Source organism: Raphanus sativus, chromosome 4 (assembly GCF_000801105.2).
Source record: "Raphanus sativus cultivar WK10039 chromosome 4, ASM80110v3, whole genome shotgun sequence".
Taxonomy (NCBI): Eukaryota; Viridiplantae; Streptophyta; class Magnoliopsida; order Brassicales; family Brassicaceae; genus Raphanus; species Raphanus sativus.
This window is the reverse complement of record NC_079514.1, coordinates 2,950,293-2,972,550: the sequence shown is the minus strand read 5'-3', so window position 1 is coordinate 2,972,550 and position 22,258 is coordinate 2,950,293. Positions and strand designations below refer to the sequence as shown.

General features: G+C 35.3%; 2 protein-coding genes across 3 annotated transcripts; one reads left to right on the top strand and one right to left on the bottom strand.

The window, feature by feature from the left end:
• Positions 1–7,313: 7,313 nt before the first annotated feature.
• Positions 7,314–12,044, top strand: LOC108853919 (cadmium/zinc-transporting ATPase HMA2). The gene is given in 14 exon segments (XM_057007123.1): positions 7,314–7,458; positions 7,791–7,997; positions 8,893–9,142; positions 9,215–9,326; positions 9,410–9,803; positions 9,875–10,202; positions 10,292–10,425; positions 10,428–10,451; positions 10,454–10,492; positions 10,580–10,599; positions 10,601–10,783; positions 10,874–11,065; positions 11,067–11,330; positions 11,332–12,044. Coding segments are annotated over 13 exon segments (2,754 nt in total). The 5' UTR covers positions 7,314–7,458; positions 7,791–7,804; the 3' UTR covers positions 11,953–12,044.
• A 118-nt stretch (positions 12,045–12,162) lies between these two features.
• On the bottom strand, positions 12,163–17,811 carry LOC108853918 (probable helicase MAGATAMA 3). Of its 2 annotated transcripts, none has more exons than XM_018627400.2 (8): positions 17,600–17,811; positions 16,180–17,393; positions 15,357–15,536; positions 15,144–15,239; positions 14,931–15,051; positions 14,697–14,826; positions 12,851–14,614; positions 12,163–12,771 (listed from the first exon to the last, which is right to left on the bottom strand). In XM_018627400.2, exons 2-8 carry the CDS (start codon positions 17,324–17,326, stop codon positions 12,388–12,390), a joined length of 3,822 nt encoding a protein of 1,273 aa, XP_018482902.1. In that variant the 5' UTR covers positions 17,327–17,393; positions 17,600–17,811; the 3' UTR covers positions 12,163–12,387. The 2 variants fall into 2 exon arrangements, with proteins under 2 accessions (XP_018482902.1, XP_018482901.1); XM_018627399.2 differs by having other exon boundaries at positions 14,931–15,054; positions 17,600–17,810.
• Positions 17,812–22,258: the final 4,447 nt, after the last annotated feature.

Here is a 22,258-nt window from a genome sequence, read left to right as displayed (position 1 = left end):
CACCACTATTATAATGCATATTCGCAAACTAAACTTTTTAGAAAACTGAAAAAAACTTAAATTTAATATGCTCGTCTTGAGGTAACTTGTAAAATAAGGTATTACTTCAATCTGAAACTGAGTTTTACATCTCTCAAAGGAAACAAAAAAGAGACGTTGTGAACAGCCGTCGTTTATGTTTGAAAAAAAATAGAGAAGAAAACGTATTGAGGCAAATATCCGTTTAGGGTTTCTTATTAATGATGTGATAATAATTTACAAACCCTTAGACTCATATTTATATAGCTTCAAAAAACCTGATTTCCTTTTCTCAAATAGAAATAGTAATTTTCCTAAACCGAAAAAGCATACCGTACCACGGGGACCCCTGCACCCCCCAGATGTCAACCTTGATAACGAGTTTTGCCCGCACTCGGTCGGACTACGTTCGATCCACGAATGCTGAGTATTTTACTAGTACATCAGAGATTTAAGATACACAGATGCAACAAAAGATGTAAAGGTCACTTCTTAAAAAAAGAGAAATCTTTTTGGAAATTTAATTCAAGAAACAAATATATTGATTTATGTAGATAATTCTTTTTTTTGAAACTTGGCTTTCAAACTTTTCATATTTTTGGCAATTCTGGACCATTTTTACCCTTGTTTTATAGATAATTCTTCGCTAGCTATATATGCCTTTCCCGATTTATATTTCATAGCAATAAATTATTTCTAATTAGCAACAATAAATAAAGGGAAAATTTGGAGAAATACACTCAAATAAAAATAAAATTTGAAAATTACACCCTTATTAAAAAATTTAGAAAAATACACTTATATATAAGTAAATTACCTAATTACCCCTTCTTAATATTTCTCTATTTCTAATATATTGTTTAAAATTATAGATTAGTAAATCGCGTTTTACAAACAGTGCCAATTAACCAGAACACGACTCCGATTAAGTTAAAAAAAAAACAATTTTGGGGCAAATTAAAGTTAGGGTTGAGTTCATCTTTCTCACGAACCACAACAACGACGACGAGAACAGTGAGAGAAAGTAACGACGTGAGAGAGAGTAACGAAGAAGACATTAGAGGAGAACGATGAGGAGACACAATTTCAATTCTTTCTTCTTTTTTTACCATTCAGTTCTTTCATCCTTCGTCAACTATCATCTGTCATCAACTATTACAATACGTAACAGCGGGTGCCTCTTGTCATAATTTTCATAATAAATAAATAAAGAGAAGTATATGAACACAACAAGTTTGATGTGTCACCATTTTATCTCCTTGAAGAGTCTGCAGATTCCGATGGGAAGGCACTGTTCTCTGCTTTATTGTATCAATCTTCATAGATTTATGTGTTATAAAAACGCATTAATACCAAGTGTATATCTTAGCCTAGTGGAAGTGTAGTTGGCTTAAAACCATTATATCTTGGTGGGTTCAAAGACTGATTTATGCATTTTTTTTTTGTAAATAATTTTAATAATATTAGTTAATTAATTGGGAAATTTCGGATTTATATATTAATTTCGAATTTATACATTAATTATTGAAATAACTAATTTGGGTAAAAAAGTCAATTCACAATTAAAGAAGTGTATTTTTCAAAAAGTAAAATAGAAAATGCAATTATCAAAAATCAAACTGTTATTGGAGTAATTTACAAATTATCCCATAAATAAATAGTAGTAGTTTTTAACAATTAAATAATATAGAAAGATAAAGTTTACTATTTCAAGAAAAAGTTCCGAAGATTTTGGAACTAATATTTTAATGTATGAGGTGGTAGAACAAATATAAGTAGAACGACTTATCGAAACACAAAAGAAAGATATATCATTGCAGACTTGCAGTTCATACCTCAATTATATTCTCTTTACCACTAGACGTTTGTTTATAATAGTATCTGTTTAGTGTTTGGCTCATTTACGTTGCCTTTTACTTTTTTTTTTTGATCACAGACTTTCTTTCATTCATACTCAAACTTCAACACTACAATAGATAGAGGGAATTATCCATCCTCTATAGCCATAAACATAGCATACAACACATATATAAACTAAGCAAGATAGGTCTTCAACCGAAGATGACAGCGAATTCGAGACGGTGCTTGAATGCGTCGAGGTAGCCTTCACGATAAAGTCAGATAGCTGGAGAATAGTCACATAATGTGACGTTGAGATCCATACCTCATCTACGAGAAAAACCAAAGTAATCCCGATTGTATCTTCAGGTCCCGTAGAGACCGCTACGCAAGATAACAAACCGATGAGGAATCTGAAGCAAACGCTCGGTAACAAGACCGAGGAAGCTAATGGTGGTAACAGTTTCTCCTCAAAAGAGGAGGATGAACGAAGGAGGACCGAGCCCGGTAGAACCTCCGGATCTGTACCCGTGAAACTTCTAGATCTGACGCCGGTTTGAAGAATAGGAGCAACCCGCGGTGGTTTGTGGGACTCAAGTCTCGCCGGAGACGAGAGGCTTGAGCTCGTCAGTTGACATCGATGCTCCGAAAACGATTGAACTGCTTGGACATAGTGCACATCGTGACTTGTCTGACGGCGAACAGAGGAAAATACGTCGGAGTTTGAACCCAACGACCGACGTATAGCGACGGCGAGAGAATCCTCTCGACTCATCACTGGAGGAAGGACTAGTTGGCAAGAGAGGGCCACCAGAAGAAGTGCAACGAAGAGTCCTCGTCTCCGTCTTAACATCTGTCGGGTTTGCCTTCTTCCCACCATCCAACTAACACGAACAGAAAAACAATACATAGAACAGTGAAACGGAACCACGAGAGTGATTGAGAATGGTAGTATCGTCAGAGGATCCAGCGCCGGCGAGATGAGCCGATGCCGGCGCCGAGGAGAACTAGATCTGGTTTGTGCCTCGAGCACCGTGCCTGGGAGAATCTTAGGGCTTCTCTTATTGTTTTCTTTATTTTCTGATTTTACGTTGCCTTTTACTTTGATATATATTTTTGTTAAAAAGGAAAGTAAGTTGTTTTGTTTTGAAACATTGGTAGATTCCTCCACTACTCAAACCTTTTGGAAAGATAGTGGAAGTGTGCTGCTTAAATGATTTCTGGTCTTCTTTTAAGCAAAATACTTTAGTCTATGATCTCAAAGGGACGCATATATAAATTTTCAGATATAAAAATAAATGTGGAATAGGGTTTTAGGCTATAAGGAAGGGTGAAAACTTAGGCCATCTTGGGTTGTCCAATGCTAAAAGGTTTTTGATATCGTTATAAATTAGGATGCTCCAACCGTTTCTACATGTTTGATTCTATAGTTAACCCTTTTAAAAAAATTGTATCTATTTTCTATCTTCGTTTTGACAAACATTATAAGTATTCACATTCTAAAGTGAACTTGGAATATATGTGTAATACATCATATTATAAAAGAAATATCACCAGAATTTTTTGTTGGAACGACTCTCAAGTTAAATATATTTAAAAGTAATGCGGTACTGGTTCACTAAAAGATGTCTTTTTCTGTGAGTAGGGATGAAAACATACGTATAGTGCAGTGCTCATACATTTTATAAAGTCCTCATGAAAACGTTCTAGAGTTAGATGCACTTAACTAAGAATACTTTTATATAGGATTAGTGGTACAGAGAAGTACTGCTAGTTAGGATGTCAAAATAAATTAATTTGTTCAACTCTACTCAGTTCAGTTCATAGTAAATAAACGAATGAGTACAGAAAAATGAGCGGATTTATAGACAAGTTATGTATACTAACCAAATCTGAGGGTAGTTATCAAAATCCCTCGACAGAAACTAGACAAAGTGAAGATAACTTGGGAAATATTTTGTGAGAATCGACAACACGAAAAGATAACGTGGACTATACTTTGCAAGTTGGGAATAATGGCAATAAAAGCCACTAATGGAAGATCACAAGAGAAAAGGAAGATTTGGTGGGAAATGCCACACTTAAGCTCTCATGAAATTTTTTCCTTAAATATATTGAATATTAACTCAATCCAATTACAAAATATTTTGATAATTATGGTGCTGAGTATCTTCGCAATCATATTGACGACCCCAACGATGATGTGCACAGTAACATTGTTACTGTGACCACTGAAGTTGTGGCTTCTATGATTCTATCTAATCTGTCAACAATAACATGTGTTTTTTTTGGTGCCAATAAGATGGGCGCAAAGAAGGCTTCGAAGAATGTATCACATCCATAATTAGTTTTAAAATATCTTCTAATTGAAAGTATATATGTTACAGTTGTTACAAGTAATCTCTCGTGGAGTAACAGGCTTAAAAAGAAAGATTACTTTCTAGTAGAAAGTTTCTATTGTTACCACCATCAACAACAAACAAAACTAGATTTTGACCCGTGCTTCGAAAGCGCGGGTATTATTATTCACTTTTGTGAAAAATATTATTTGTTTGTAGCTATTTAATGTATTTATCTTAGTAAAACTTTCTTTATAATAAATTCGACACACTCCAGAGTGTCTCTGGTAAACTATGTATTTCTTTTACTTTGTTTTATTCCCTCTCTAATCAACATATTTATTTGACTTATTGTTAAAATAAATGATTTTTAGAACGCAACTGTATAATACTTTTATATTAATATTTTGTTTAAATAATGTGACATATTTATATATTAATTAAATATTTACATTGTAATTTAAAATAAATTTTGACCCGCATGCCCGTGCGGATGTATATTTCAAAAATATATTGCTATTCATTTTTCATGTCAATATAAATAATCATATAAATAATAGTATTTTATATATACCATCTTATAAATAATCATATATATTTTATTCTTAAAGTTTAATGTAAAAATATAAAAACCTTAATTTAAGTTGGTATATAAAATTAATTTTTTTTGTTGTATTTTTCTTATATATATTGAAAATATTTTAATAACGGTTATTGGAAAATATTTTAGTAAAATTTTTTTTTTAATATATGCATATTTTAATATGTATATAAAATTTAAAATTTATTTTATGATTATTTTAGACAAAACAATGTTTTTAGGTAATTAGATTAGTCCATTTTGTATATTTTAAAAATGATATAATGGATTTCCAATTTTTATTAATAACATAAGCCATTATTTTTTTTTTCTTGACATACTTTTATCCATGTTTCAAAGTTTTAATTTTTTGCATTAGTTTTCTATGAATTATTATTAATTTTATGATATATTTTTTTTGAAAATTGAACTATTGAAATTTTTATATTTGACTAAACTAAATAAGGTAATAATATTGTTTTTAATTTTTTTTATATAATATACTATTTATATTTCAGTTTTAGTTTTTATTTTTATCATAAAGAATTTTAAATATAGTGACAGAATTGTAAATAAAAAGAAATATAGAAAGAAGGTTGTTTAATTTATTATACAAACAATGACTAAATGTTTAAATAAAAAGAAGTATTAAATAAGTTATTCATGTTTCTAAGCAATTCTCATTTGTTATTAATTTATTGAAAATACAATGGTTAAATGTGTAAATAAAAGAAAGTACACATCTCTACTATTCATATTGCCAAACATATCTCATTTATCCTACTATCATTGTTTCCAAACATCTCCAATTTGTACTTCAACTTTCATAATATAGATATGTGGCCATGTTGAGCCAAGTCTTGGGTTTGACTCTGGTCAATGGTCCCATTACTTTGTGTATGTTAATGTGATGGTTTTAACTTTTAACTTTTAATTTTTAACTAGCACTCTTCTATGGTAGAAAACTACAAATCCATTGATGATGCTGCTTATTCAATAATACGTTATACGTGTTAGACTTTACAGAAGTGAGTATCGCAGCTTGTAATAGTTATGTTAGTTTGGTGGCCATTTCAAACTCCCAAAGGAGTTAGACATTACAAAAGCCAAGAACGGAAGCAATAAAGAAACTCAATCTCTGAATAGCCATCAAAATTGATTAGATGAAGTCAATTTAGTGAACAACGCCTAGGTGACTAGAAAGCTAAGAATTAAATGAATCGGTAGGCTCGAATTTTTGTGAGATAGCGTATGTTGCTCTGTCGCCATAATTCATAATTAAATGGTGATCATATAGGTCTGGTCTCAAGCCTACGTACACCAGTAAAGGACATAAAGCCAAGCATGGGAAGATGCATACCACACAGATAGCCATTAATTTACACATGTAATGCACGTTAATAGACTTTTAGTCATAATTTATTATTTATGATATTTTATACTATTTTTTATACAACTTCAAAATTTTAATTTGTATTTTATAAATCTAAGAAAAAAATGAGGATACGTTAACAAATATTTGATGTTTATTTCCCTCGTACTTTTTTTTTACATTTAGCCTCGTTTAGAGGATCTATCCAACCTTACCAAAAATTAAGGAAAAGACGGTAAAAAACATTATGAGGAATCACACATGGATTTCCATTCTGTACTTTGGATTCTCCACTATAATTTGTAGTACACTATCTTTTGCCAAACATACTACATTTATATTTTTGCAATGGCTTGACAAAAATAGTTTAAGGCATATTGTATAACGTTTGCCTAAAATCGTGACCCATCGAACAAGTTCTCTCATTTCCCTATTTTCTAACTCAAACGTTTCATCAGTCTCAGTATGTTTATTATTTTAAAGCCAAATTACATATATTTTGAATATGTAAATAGAAAAATCTTGGATAGATATAGTAGTTGAATTTGTAGTCTCTGAAATGATTTAAGTAAATAGAAATTCTTAAATGTTTTACCAAAATCAATGAAACTGCAAAACTAGAATGGAATTTTGAGATTTGAGAAGATGACATGGCAAAAAAATTGAGATTTAAGAGAATAGGAATCAGAAAGAAGCAGCCTACCACAGTACTGTGGAATTTGCATTATTATTTTTTTTTCTAAAATGGAATTTACATTATTGTCATACTATAGTGAAACCTCTATAAATTAATAATGTTGGGACTATACCAAAACTAAAAAAATTATTAATTTATAGAGATTATTAATTTATTGAAATATTAATTGAACCAAAACTCAATTTGGAACTATGAAATTCTATTAATTTATAGATATATTAATTTATAGATTATTAATTTATAGGGGTTATACTGTATATTCGAGGATTCTTTACCAACTATAATGCATTAATGTCAACCTTAATAAATAATTTTACATTTATTAAGATAACTTATTCAAAGATTTACACAACACATATTAATTTATGAAAGCATATTATCATGGCAATGAAGTTAATTAAACCCACCAATGATCTTTAATCACATTTTCTAACACATTTGCCTATATAAAGCAACAGCCCCTCTCATCTTCTTTCACCCTCTAAATCATCATCATGTCAACATAAAAAAAAAATCTTCTCTCTCTGACTACAAACCGAATCGAACCAAACGTAACGTAACGGCCCGGTCATTGTTTTCTGTCCCTCGGCTACCTAAGTCTCTATCTCCTCCGGTATTCTTCTTCTCCTGCCTTTTTCACTACATCTCAATGATCTCTCTGCTTTTTTTTTCTGAAATGTCAGATTTTTTTATGAGAGAACTCAAAACTGTGTTCAAAAAAAAAAAGAGAACTCAAAACTCATTTCTCTTTTTCGCCAAGTGTAGAGTGAACCTAAACCACAACGTTACGAAACATCTTGTTATAGACATATCTTCGACACGTTACGTGCATTTCCCGAAAACATTCTTGCTTCTCTCTTACATCACCTACCATGAACATGTTCAGCAAATAAACTTAAACCCACAAGTAAGATTCTCACAGTTTTTGGTTTCGTTCTTTCGCAGATTCGTAAGCAAAAATGACGTCCAAGAACCATAAGAAGATGACGAAGAGTTACTTCGACGTTCTTGGGATCTGTTGTACCTCAGAGGTTCCTCTGATTGAGAGTATCCTCAAGTCTCTCGACGGAATCAAGGAATATTCCGTCATAGTGCCGTCAAGAACCGTCATCGTCGTCCATGACAGCCTCATCATCTCCCAGCTCCACATTGGTAACGCTTTTCATTCCAAAGAAAGAACAAATTTTGAAAAATGTATTTTGTCTATGTGGTTGTCTGGTTGATATAATAAATGTCGCATCCACACGAAAACGTCACTTTCGAACATTGAATAATTTGCCATCTACCAAAGGACTGCACTTTCTTTTTTGGACAAAGGACGGACTGCACTTAAAATTCAATGGGCTTATTTAAACTCATATACCCTCTCTTTCAAAATAATGCATGTTTTGAAGTTTTTAAATATATTAAGAAAATAAACTAAATTTTGATTATAAATACATTATTTTTATAATTAATTAGTTTATGTAATTTTTAGCCAATCAAAATACAATAAACGCAACTAATTTTTTGAATTTTATAATTCACTATTATTACCTAATTAAAAACCTATTAAAATGTACAAAATGTATTTTTAAATAACTTTTGACTGATGTAAAAAAAATAACTTTTGACTAAAACATGAATCATTTTAAAATTAATTTTTGTCTAAAACTAATGCTAGTATTTTTACCATACAGCCATATATACACACACCCTTTGGTTTGGGGCCATTTTCATAAAATTCCAAAATATTAAATTGTATTGGAAAGACTTGATAACTGTATGTTAACATCGTTACCTATTACGTAACGCACCTTTCACATGCTTAACGTTTATATATTTTTCCCATTGGAACATATTTTTTTTAACTAGCAGAAACATTCTATTGTCGTCTGGTAAGTAGTAATCCATCACTAAGCTAATGAGTCAATGGGAAAATATAAATGTCTCTTACCGAAAAAAAAATGATTCTGAATTTATTAAATAATTATATTGGTTGCAGTTAAAAATATATATATATATATATATATATATATATATATATATATATATATATTGGTTGCAGTTAAGGCCCTTAACCAAGCAAGGCTAGAAGCAAATGTGAGGGTGACCGGAGAAACCAACTTTAAAAATAAATGGCCAAGTCCCTTCGCGGTTGTTTCCGGCGTTCTCCTCCTCCTTTCACTCTTCAAGTATCTTTACTCTCCCTTCCGTTGGTTCGCCGTCGCAGCCGTTGCCGCCGGAATATATCCAATACTAGCCAAATCTTTAGCATCCATTGCAAGGTCTAGAATCGATATCAACGTTCTTGTTATATAACAGGTAATGTTTTCATGTATTATTTGCCTACTTTTCTATGCTAAGCTAAGTTAAGCTAATAATATTACATTGTCACAAACAGTGGGAGCAACACTTGGTATGCAAGACTACACAGAAGCTGCAGCAGTTGTATTCTTGTTCACAATCGCTGAATGGCTCCAATCTAGGGCTAGCTATAAGGTTTTTGCTTCCACCATTTTTTTCTCTTTTCTTGTCACGCAAGTTACCAAAGATATTGTGATTTGATCAAGTGTTGGTTTCAGGCAAGCGCGGTTATGCAGTCGCTGATGAGTTTAGCTCCGCAGAAGGCAGTGATTGCAGAGACCGGAGAAGAAGTTGAGGTGGATGAGCTCAGGATCAACACTGTTATAGCAGTCAAAGCTGGTGAAACCATACCTATTGATGGAGCTGTTGTGGATGGTAACTGTGAGGTCGATGAGAAAACGTTGACCGGTGAAGCATTCCCTGTGCCTAAACTGAGAGATTCAACGGTTTGGGCTGGAACCATCAATCTTAATGGTTATATAACCGTGAAGACAACTTCTCTAGCTGAGGATTGTGTGGTTGCAAAGATGGCAAAGCTAGTGGAGGAAGCTCAGAACAGCAAAACCGAAACTCAGAGGTTTATAGACCAATGTTCTAAGTACTATACTCCAGGTTAGTAACAGAACCAGAAAACTGATTTGTGTAGTGATTGAGACCTCATCTTCTATTTGCTTTGTACGCAGGGATCATCATAGTGTCACTCTGTTTTGTGGTTATCCCATTCGCATTGAAGGTTCACAACATGAAACATTGGCTTCACTTAGCACTAGTTGTGCTAGTAAGCGCTTGTCCTTGTGGGCTTATTCTCTCAACACCTGTAGCCACTTTCTGTGCGCTCACTAAAGCAGCCACATTAGGACTTCTTATTAAAGGAGCTGATTATCTTGAGACCTTAGCCAAGATTAAGACCGTTGCTTTTGACAAAACCGGGACCATCACTAGAGGAGAGTTCATCGTCACCGATTTCAAGTCACTTTCCAGAGATATAAGCCTGCACAGCTTGCTTTACTGGTGAAACATCTGTTCTGTTCTGTCCTTTTAACCAATTTAATGAGACACTTAAAATTTTGTTGAGAGTTTTGGAATATGTTTTTTGTCAGGGTATCAAGCGTGGAGTGCAAGTCAAGCCACCCAATGGCTGCTACACTTGTGGACTATGCAAAATCTGTTTCTGTTGAACCTAAGCCTGAAGCGGTTGAGGAGTATCAGAACTTTCCAGGAGAAGGTATCTATGGAAGATTGATGGCAAAGAAATCTATATTGGAACAAAAGAATCGCCTCCAGAGCTGGATGTTCATCAGGTGCATATCAAATGGATGTTGATCATTGAGGTTTTTGTTTAACACTCTGATGGTTCTTTGCTTTGGTGTGTGTATGTATGTACACAGTTCCAGATACTGATGTTGATTACTAAAGGAGGAAAGACTGTTGGATATGTCTACGTTGGAGAAACACTTGCTGGTAGCTTCAATCTCTCAGATGCTTGCAGATCTGGTGTAGCTCAAGCTATGAAAGAACTGAAATCTTTGCGGATTAAGACTGCAATGCTTACTGGAGATAATCAAGCCGCAGCTATGCATGCTCAAGAACAGGTGAGAATCAGTCTTTTGAGTTTATTTAATGCCTTCTCTTGAAACTAGTTTCCACTGATGAAAACTTGAAATGTTTATGTTGGACAACAGCTAGGGAATGCTATAGATATCATTCATGCAGAGCTTCTTCCAGAAGGAAAATCTGAAATCATCAAAGAGTTTAAGAGAGAAGGTCCAACGGCTATGGTGGGAGACGGTTTGAACGATGCCCCAGCTTTGGCCACAGCAGATATTGGTATCTCGATGGGTGTTTCAGGGTCAGCACTTGCAACAGAGACTGGTTAATATAGTCTTGATGTCTAATGACATCAGGAGGATACCACAAGTGATAAGGCTTGCACGCAGAGCTAAAAGGAAAGTGGTGGAGAACGTGGTCTTGTCCATCACTATGAAAGGAGCGATTCTTGGTTTGGCTTTTGCTGGTTACCCGTTGATTTGGGCGGCTGTGCTTGCAGATGTGGGGACTTGTCTTCTCGTGATTCTTAATAGCACGATGTTGCTTAGGGATAAACAAAAGGGTGGAAACAAATGTTATAGGTCTTCTTTCTTCTTCTTCTTCTCCTTGCGTCTTAAACGCGGAGAAACATGAAGGTGATGATGCTAGTGCTGGGAACATGGAAGCAGGGTTATTACCACCAAAGAAGAGTGATAAGCATTGCAAGTCGAGCTGTTGTGGAAATAAGAATCAAGAGAAAGTGGTGAAGCCGCACCATGGTCACCCTGGTTGTTGCGACAAGAAACAGAAAGACGATGTAAAGATTGTGAGGAAGAGCTGTGAGTCAGGGTGTTGTGGTAGTGGTAACAAGACTCAGAAACCAGACCAAGACGAGGTGAAACATAGCTGTCATAACATGCCTGGTGTCTCATCGGAGGAGATAAGACTTGACGTTGGCGATGGTGATGGTGATTGCAAGTCCGTTTGTTTTGGAACTGGCACAATACAACAAGAAGGTTGTTCAAACTTGGTCAATCTAGATGGAGAAGTAAGAGTCTCGGTCAAAGGTTGTTGCTCAAGCCCTGCTGATCATGTGGTAGCTAGCTTGAAAGTGAAGAGCAATGGGCACTGTGAAAGTTCCAAGGAAGATAAAGAAGAGACCTGTTCTGAGGTGAAAATAAACTGTGGCAGCAGAGAGAAGAGCCACAGTCACCATCACCACCACCATGCTTGAAAGAGATTGTGATTGAGTTAGCTTTTAGCTTCTTGCTCAAATTTGTAACCTTTTCATCTTGGAATCATATCAGCAAGGAATCCTTTTTACTTTTAATATCTCAAGTCAAAAGTGTTCAGAGTATTACCAACGACGCAAGCATTTTTTTTTTTGTTTTCTTCTTCTCCAAAGTGGTTGAGTCTGTTAAAAACTTAAAAAGAGATATTGAAATTTAAAGAATATATGATTTTTCATTGATAAGATGTGATAAAAACAACGTCTAATAAGAAAAGAAAGAACCAAGTTTCGTGATTCCAGCACATGATATAAAAATAAGATTATTATGTACAAAACGCCAACACATTGAACTGGCCAGTGTGGGGTATGGAGATTACTCGGTAAGAACTATTGTAAGACTAAACAAATCATCCCAAACTTACTTTTGGTACTTACAAATTAGTCTCTTCTCCCAAAAGGCCGTCCAAAATTTTGCCTCCTCTGGATCATCCCATGTTGCCAAGACTGATCAGAATCATCAACTACTGAGTTCTCCCTTCGAAAATTACCATTTCTTGGAAACGTCGTTGTCCTCGTGCTAAGCTTCTCGTCGTCTTCCGATGGTGTCCCTGACCTTGTCTCACTGTGCTGCATATCGATGGGTCTGATCCTTGACCCACCTGGCCTAAAACCTCTAGCATTAGGCGCTTTAGGGATGAAGCTAGGTACCGGGAAATCCTTGGGAAGAGATTCCATCTCCATAAAACAGTTCCTTTCTCTGGCGTCGGTGATCAGTGCTGCCCAATCCTCAGACTTCATCAGAGCAGATGCGTTTCCCATCACCTGTTCAAGAGAAAAAATAAAGTCTCAAAAGACCAAGAAATATTTTTATATCACAGAAAAATAAGTACGTGCAGCATACCCATAGAGCTCTTCTGGCACGTGTGAGAGCAACATTCATCCGCCTAATATCAGCAACAAACCCAACCCCGTGACCGGAAGCACGCACACATGACATGATTATAACATCACGTTCTTGACCTTGAAACGCGTCTACAGTGTTGATATAAATCTCTTTCACTTCATCTGGTCCCAAAGCATTTCCAAATTCCATTTTCAGGCATTTTAGCTGCAGTTTATATGGAGTTATCACCCCAACAGAGACTTTACCCCCACCCAATGACTTGAGAGTTCTCTGAAGATGCATGTAAAGTCCAACACAAAAGCGAGCTTCATCAATGTTCTCGTAAGACACTGAGCCACCTCTATGAGACTCCCGTCCATGGCTGATATTAAAGAAAAGATAAGGCTTGAGGACAGAATCTTTGTAGTAAATCTCATCAGGAGCAGTGGTAACACTTTCGCTGTCAGTGAGGCGTCCTTGGTAGAAATATCGTGAAGGGAAATCACGTATTTGAGGATGCATCCTATACTGAAGAGTTAACAACAAAGTTGGACAGCCTGCTAACTGAAACCTTTCAAAGAGACTTCTGCTGTACATCAGGGTTCCTGCAGCTTTGCTGATAACTGTAGCAGGAAGCTGCTGAGGATCACCGACAAGCACACATCTTGCAGCACCAAGAGCAAGTGGAGGAAGAACTCCAACTTCACTAGCTTGGGCAGCTTCGTCGATGACCACCATATCGAAGCCATGTGTAAGACGAGAAAACAGTTTACGACCACTGCTTGATACGGTTGTAAAAACAATTTCAGCCTCGTTCGCGAAACTAGCCTCAAGACTTGCGCGAGCTTCTTCAAGGCTAAAACTGTTACCTGCGCGAAACTTCCCTTCAACAATTAGAAGGCGAGACATTTCAACAAGATCTTTATCTCTGGCTTCCACCACAGCAGAAAGGCGCTGTAACAATGCATCTCTGGTCTGGTCTCTAACCATAAGAACATCAGGGTCAACACCAACGGATCCCTGCGAACGATTAGTAAAGGCTGCAGCAGTAAGTTCCCTTTTAAGTCCAGCAATTTCTTGAGAGAGCTGAGCTTCTCGTAACCTGAGGTTGTGCATGTGTCCTAGAATTTCATCACGGGACTTAGCTAATAGCTGATCACTTCTTCGCTCCACAGAGACTGCTTGAGCAGCTCTAGTTTGAGTATCAACACCTACTCGAGCAACATCAGGTCGATAAACCCTCATTTCCCCATCAATAAAACCCCGATCAAGGACACGTGAGAGAAGTTCATCGGTCGCAGCATTTGAAGGAGCACACACGAGCATCCTTGGTTTCGCGCACAGTTTTGGCAGAGTACGGAATAGGTTCTGATCCATGTTTTGTAGGACTTCGTCAATAGACCCTGACACAATATTATCTGAACTGCTCTCATTAGCTTGTTTGTAACTTTCAGGAGCTAATTTCTTCAGCAACGAAGTGTAATACTGCTGATACTGAACCAAATGGATGACATTCAACATTCCCCACACTGTGTGTGTCTTGCCTGTTCCGGGAGGGCCTTGGACAAGAGTAAATGGCCATGGATCTTGCCTCTTAGCCCCACTGCTGGTACCAGCTGCAGTGTGCATTGCCGCCCAATGGATTGCAGCCAACTGTGGAGTATTAAAGCTTCTATGCAAATGCCCAACAAAGCTCGGAGTAAAACAATCGGGTACTGTAGGAGTTTGCTCACCGTAATTAGGAAACTGCTCTGGGCTGGGTCTGAGAATTGCATTTTGCATCTGAAGGATATAATATGAATTTAACAGCGTCAGAATAACTGAAAGCGTCTATGAAAGCTTTGTTGGAGGAAAGATTACCAACCTGTGGGTTAAGCTGACCAAATGCATGCAAAGCAACATATTCCCTCTGTGTGGTTGCAAGCGAACCAAGTACTGTCAGATGCCAGATCTCCTTAGGTTTAAGCTTCCGTAAAATATGATTATCATCATTGCTGGAAAAGAAAATTCCAAAGGAAAATGAGAGAAATGAAGTAATTCTTTCAGTAAGAATGGATAACTTCAGATATAGTATCAATAGCTAAAAGTATGTATATACCTTCCAGAGTCATAAGAGTCTCCAACATAGAAATGGAGAATTGCTCCATGGGGATCTCGAGTATCAACAGGTATATATCTCCTAACTGTACCAGCTACACGTCCACCATCCTCATGCTCCCCTTCTAAACATAAAAGGACAAAATTACAGAATTCAGAGAGAAGCAATATCAATATGAAAACCAAACAGACAATCTAAGAATTATAACTTTACCTGATTCAGGCACAGGAGTTGACAGAACAGCAACGTCACCCTCTTTGAAAGGCCATTTACATTCATTTAGTGAATTAAGTATCACATCATACCAACCTAAAGCAGGTTAAAACAAAGGTTAGCAGTCAGGTAACAAGAGAACGGTCAACAAAGGGTTAACATTGTTGCTCACGGGGCTTTATAAATGTCTATTAGGTCAGTGGTGATTATTACCTCGCTCTCTTCGTTCCACGAACTTTATTCTGACCTTCATGTATGAATTAGCCTCGCATGATTCTTCCCATGAACTGTAAAGTTGTGCCCGGCACTCCTCAAAAAGTAAAGGTTCAAACACTCTAACATACTCATCCATGGATTCAAACCGCTCAGGAACACACTGGAGCTCAGTATCCTCTAAAACACAAGAACATTGTATGCCAACAGTCAATAACATAATGGCAAAAAGACAGAAAAGACAAACATATGAAAAGGTTAAAGTGAATTGTTATCATCCATGCAAGACAAGCATCTCCAGTGAGTTGTACAGAAAAATACCAGAAGCATGTCAATCATAAAGCCAATCAATGTCCAATATTCAGTTTCACTAACAGACCATTCAACTTTTCTATAAGTATTAAAGCATACAATTTCCCTATACTTGACCAAAAACACCTACTTACCCAAGATCATTGAAACTTTTATATTCCCGTGTGTTCAGTGTCGTAACAGGCATAGTACCAAAGATGAAAATATTACAATACAACAGGAGAGCGCAACATTTACTGCAGAGAATTGAGATACGAACAAGGGCAAGTGCATAGAAATACTAACACAAACTAGAAGTACTCTGTCATCTAAAAGTATGATTTAATCGTATCACCTTCCAAATCATGTGGCCACTATGATTCTCACTGAGCCATGATTGAGGACACAAGGAACTGGCACCAGTAGATTTAATTGGCATATAAATTCTTACCTTAAATCAAGAGAGCTTAATTAAAAAAGTAGGAGCACCCAAACACGAGTTCCATAAGCAGATAAACAATATAAGACATACCTGGATGATGCCAGAACTTTTCGTTGGTCACCTCTCGTATAAGACGCTCCACAGATGTATCTTGGTATTGATTACTATTTGTGACTGGCTTCTTGAACGTAGAAAGCTTCTTGTTTCCGAACTTTGAGTCTACAGAACTTTGACTGCCCAAGGAGACTTGTCTACTTGACGACTGACCAGGCTTCAACTGCCGTGAATTTATTGGTTGCTTCCATGAACCCTGCCTTGACACAGATGTCGTTGTCCCCTCCGAAGAAGGGCCTGCATCCCCGTTCAACCGCCTAGTTTTACCAACCAATCCGGGTTGTGATTCCCCATTAGATTCTGACCTCTGTTCCAACGTTCCTTGCTCAGCATGTGGAGGACCTGCGCGAGATTCTCTAACTGTGCGTGTGACAACAGGCTGTGGGAAATTCTGTCTTCTAGGTGTTGTGGTTTTAATAGGGCCAGCTTGCTTGACATCTTCCAGGTTGAGAAACACAGTCTGCCTGTTGCGTTTCTTTCCCAACATGGTCTCTTTCTGTTGATCCCACTTTCTTTTGACAGTGGTATTTGCGCACTTGACTGCATGACTTGCTTCAACTCCTTTCAACTCTCTCTGCTTCACAGTTAAACCCTGCTCTTGCGGACCATCTACAGATGCACTACCTTCTGAAGTCAGGTTGACGTTCCTCTTCTGAAGACCAGAGTCTGAGGTAACATCTAATCCTACTGTGCCACAACCTTTCTCTGTAGCTTTAGAATCATCAGAAGAGTCACCAGTTTCCGGCATCGCCATACCATGTACATTCTCACTGGCGGGAACCTCAGACTCCGTCAATTCCCCTTCTTCTCTCTCAGGTGCTCCAGCATCAACTGATGATGCTGCAACATTTGCTTCGTATGTCTTCCGTTCAACCACTACATCTGTATGTTGAGAAGCCACGGGTCGGACAAAAGGCTGAAAGCCAGACGCCGTTGATGCAGGCAAGAACACTCGGCTGCTGTTAGCTTTATCTTGGGGGGAGGGTGTTGCCAGCAAGCCAGAAGTATTGGGGTTTGCAGATGGGATAGCCTTCTGAGGCTGATTCACACCACCACCACCATCATCATCATCTTCTGTAGGAAGTTCATTAAGATCAAATAACAATTTTCCTTCTGAAGCCATCTGGAATGTAATTATTATTATAAAACTCCACGCTAATGCAATCAAAAGACGTATTATCCCCCAGCTTCTGCAGAGAAAAAAACTTCAAAATCAAAATCATAATCAAGCATGTAATCGTATCAAAATGGATCCAATCTAGTGCTTTATACTCAGTTCGAATCGATTCAACTAAAAGGCAATTCGTATTTGACGATCGAAAACAGCAACCACGCACACGAATCAGTCATCGTTACGTATCACAAAAATCAAAGATCGAGATCTAGCAAAACGAACCACTGACGGTGTCGGTGAGGGGGGGGGGCGCAGCAACGAGGAGGGAGTTTGAAACGGCGGCGGCTCAATCGACGGAGACGGAGACAGATCGGAGATCTGGGATCTTAGTTTGACGGAGGAGAGAGCGGAGAATCTGGTGGTGGAGAGACGACGAGGGAGAGAGAGAGAGGAGGGGGCAAGTTTTGATCGAAACTAGGTTTTAATGTAATTTTATTTTATTATATGGTTTCTAATCAGCGAATTTATATTTAAAAATCATTGGATACGCTATTTATTACGATTAAATTAAATCACTTAAGAGCTCCATATTCTGGTCAACATGTGTCATGTATAGAGTAGATTTTGTACCGAATATGGGTGTGAATTATTCTGGGTTTTTAGCAAGGAGGAGAGGGTGAAAAATAGGGTACTTAATGCTGTATAATATAGTTACAGCAGAAACATATAATCTATATATACGGTGTAAATGTGAAATGATGCATGACGATAAGAAGTTGGCTGAAGAAGTTGAGCAGAGCTGTTCTACAAAACCAGGTCTGTTGACTCTCAGTAGTGTGACAAAACTTACAAGTTAGAACAATCTTCTCACCTAGATCCAGAGATGGCATGTTTATACCATCCAGCCCCAGAAAATTTGGGCCCATACAAGTCAAACTAAAAGCCTTAACTAAACGGGCCTAGTGGCACAAACATTGATATTTCCAAAAGGATCTGGTGATCCACTAATTATATGTTTAGAATCGATAATTTATTTACTTACTAAAGTGTTATTTTCTATAGTGCTGAAGATAGGCTTAGCAAAGGCCCACTAAAAAGAGTAATTCTTGGGTTCACTCTCTAGGGTGAACCTCTAGGTTCACCCACCAATAGGAGTTCACCATTTTATATTTAACATCTTTTAGAAAAGGAAATAAAATATTGTCAAATTATATTACGTTTTTTAAAAATTAAAAAATAAAAGCTCAAGAATTAAAATAAAAAATAATAGTAGTTGAAAAAAATATTTTTTAAAAAAGCTTTTTATGCCATCAGCAAAATGCTAAACCCTAAACCCTAAATCATAAACCCTAAACCATTGGGTAAACCCTAAACCCTTGGACAAATTCTAAATTCTTTAATTTTTTAAAGTAATTTTAGTACCGTCAGCAAAACACTAAACCCTAAATACTATACCCTAAACCCATGGATAAATCTTAAACCCTTGGATAAATCATAAACCCTAGAATTTAAGATTTATCCAAGGGTTTAAGATTTACCCAAGGGTTTAGGATATAACATTTAGGGTTTAGGGTTTAGTATTTAGGGTTTAGTATTTTGTCGATGGCATTAAAATTATTTTTAAAAGTTTTTTTTGTTTCCAACTAATTTTATTTTTTATTTATTCTTATTTTTTTAATTTTTAAAATATGACAATATTTTGTTTCCTTTTTTAAAAGATATTGAATACAAAATGGTGAACTCCTATTGGTGGGTGAACCTAAAGGTTCACCCTAGGGAGTGAACCCAAGAATTAAAATTAATCCCAAAATCAAATCTAGTCCTTTAAGCTAATCAGATCTAGTCCTTTCAACATTCTTCATTTATACTATTATTATTTATGAAGTGATTTTGCTTATTTATCATGTTTTCCATAATTTTAGCTCATTTTGCTTATTTGTCATATTTTTATTAAGTTTAAGATAAATTATCATTGATGTATTATTTGTTTTGAGCTGAGTCACTAAATCATTAATTTAAAATAATATTTTTGATGAATATTCTATATAAATGAAAAACGAATTTTATTTTATTAATATTAAATTTATATGTTATATTAGCCTTTCTTATTTATCATATTTTATTAGGTTTTAAACTTTTAGATAGGTTATTAATTTATTATTAGTTTCTAACTATTCACTAATTTATTTTAATAATATAAAGTTTATATGTTATATGCTATATTAAATAATTGATTACAAAATAATATTTTAGAATTATCAAAAAAAAATTATGTGCTATATGTTATGTTATATGCTATATGTTATGTGCCTATCTGAAAACAATATTTTTATTATAAAAGCTAAAAAAAAAATTAAGATACAAAAAAATTATTATTAAATATTAGTCAACCAAAAATATAAATATATTTTCTAAACTATCTCTAAGATATGAGTGTTTTAAAAAACTTAACACAATAATAAGTATATATTTTGATTAAAAATATTTGACATATATAAATATTTTGATGTTTGATTTAACTATTTAAAAACATAAATAATAATTTATTATGCTGGTTTTAGATTAATAAGACATAAATTAATAAGTATTTATAAGAAATTTATGTCCGCATGTGCGGGCAAAATACCTAGTTTTTTTTTTTTTGATATCTCTGGTGTCTGGGCAGCCACTTTCCCAAATATCCCCCGAAGGGGTCCAGCGCCCCAGCAGTAAGGATGTTAAATCGCTGTGGCCGGGTTTCGAAGCTGGGTGGCGGGCACCTCAGCCGAGGTTCCATTACCACCAGCCTAGGTTTGCAAAATACCTAGTTATAAATAAGAAACAACAGATTTATTATGGGATACAGGGATAGTTAGAAAAACGTACAGAAAAGAAGAACATTGCTTCTTCAATCACTGCAAAAGTCGTACAAGATCTCTCCCACTAGACAAGCTCGTTCTAGATGACTAGACATCAAAAATAAAAAGATACTATTTAGACGATATATACAGAATCGCACTTCTAGTCCTACCTTTTGTTTATTTCTGATTATTGATACAAATTTATCTCGACCTTTTACATCTTTTATAATTCTTCATCATGCAATCCACAAATAGGATAAATGATTTTAAATAATAATATGTTATTTGTGAAGACAAAAGGTGAGAAAGAAAAGGACAAGAGAGAGTCAATGTCTATAACGACTGTTTGTGTCTGATCCCAATTCATGTCTTTATATTTCTCCTCCTTAAAAGGTCGCTTTACAATTTACTATCTTTGTTGTTTGAGCTTTCGTCTCTCTTTATCATCTATCTTTTCAAATTAACTCCATAACTGTGGGAAACCCCCTTGAAAAAGCTTGAAGCGTGCGTAGTTTACAATCTCCACAATTCTAGATTTTATTAAAACTTTCTTATAACAACAAATTTATTTCATATTGGTCCAAATAAATATTCTTTTCTATGTGGTTTGACACCCTAAAAGGTACAGTACACTTGTGCACTTGCAAGACTAGTTACGGACTTAGGACTTTACTTACGTACAGAACTCAAAAACAGTTGTGACTTTTATTATCTATAATACATGTGTTATAGTAGATAGCTTGAACTTGACGAGTTGATAGATTGGGTCGATGTCTCAATGTTCTCATGGGGTTAGTACTGATGGGTATCTTACAGTATTCTTCATGTCGTTTAGAAAATTTTACAAAACTTGCATGGATATTTTTACCTAAACATGATCAGTTTGCAAGTACAGTGTTAAAGCTGAGAAGAGATTATAGCAAAGCTGTCATAATAAATTGGTAACTGGTCCATCTACGGAATTATGAGTATTAATTTTACTTGACATTATCAAAGTCTTAAGGAATATATAATCTGAACTTGACGTACAAAACTATATAAATTATACTTCATTAAAAATATCAAACAATTTTCAATTGGCACGCATCAAAACGTATGGTCAAACATGAGGAGTATTACATGCAAAACCAAATCTGACCGACTAAAGAAGACATTCAGAGATCAGATTTCAGATCCATCGGTTTATTTTTCTGATGGCCAAACTGCCCTCGTGACATGCGAATATTACTGGATGAACATAAATGGAGACACACGTAATAACTATTGACAAGGAGAGTCCTAGTGTTGACCTACAATATATAAACACAGACACGCTTCAAAATTAACCATGGTTAGTCGCACGTGTTATGTCGTCCTCTGGTCAAATATGTTTTCATTATTAATTTCTTGTTTCCAATTCTTGTTCATATTACTGTTTAAAGTTTAGTGCTATTAAATTTAAATTTGAACTAGAATAATATTTCGGAGTCACATAGACACTACTATAAAAAGCTGACACAAAATGGCAAAAGTGTAATGATAAAATCACTGTCAAAAGTTGTTCAGAAAAAGGGATATCACTGTTAAAATGTGTTTTTGCGTTTACTTTTTAAAGAAAAAAAAAATACTTAACTGTCAATCGCGTAGATTTTGAAGAATTTATATAATATATTTCATCAATGTAACGACGACAAAAGAAATTCATAAATGTAATACTAGACCTTGAACTATATTACGTTTATATTTACGTATACGTTTTTTTTTTTTGAGAAAGGGTTTTTTTTTTTTCCAAAAGAAAGGGTTTGCTATTATATATTTACGTACGTAGATGATTGGATACTGAGTATTTATTTACGTATGGCGTAGATCAAACTCTTCGTAATAATGGAGAAGCTATCTGTTACGACATGAAAATACAAAGACACATGCGGAAATTTATTGAGCCTTGCTATCATCGTAGTATTGATATCTGGATATATGGGGTTATCTGGGTATAGTTTGAGTGAATTGACTAAAAACATAAAAAGAACTAGATCTTGACCCGTGCGACCGCACGGGTATTAATTTTCAGTTTTAGTTTTTATTTATTTATACTAAATAGTATATTTATAATATTTGATCA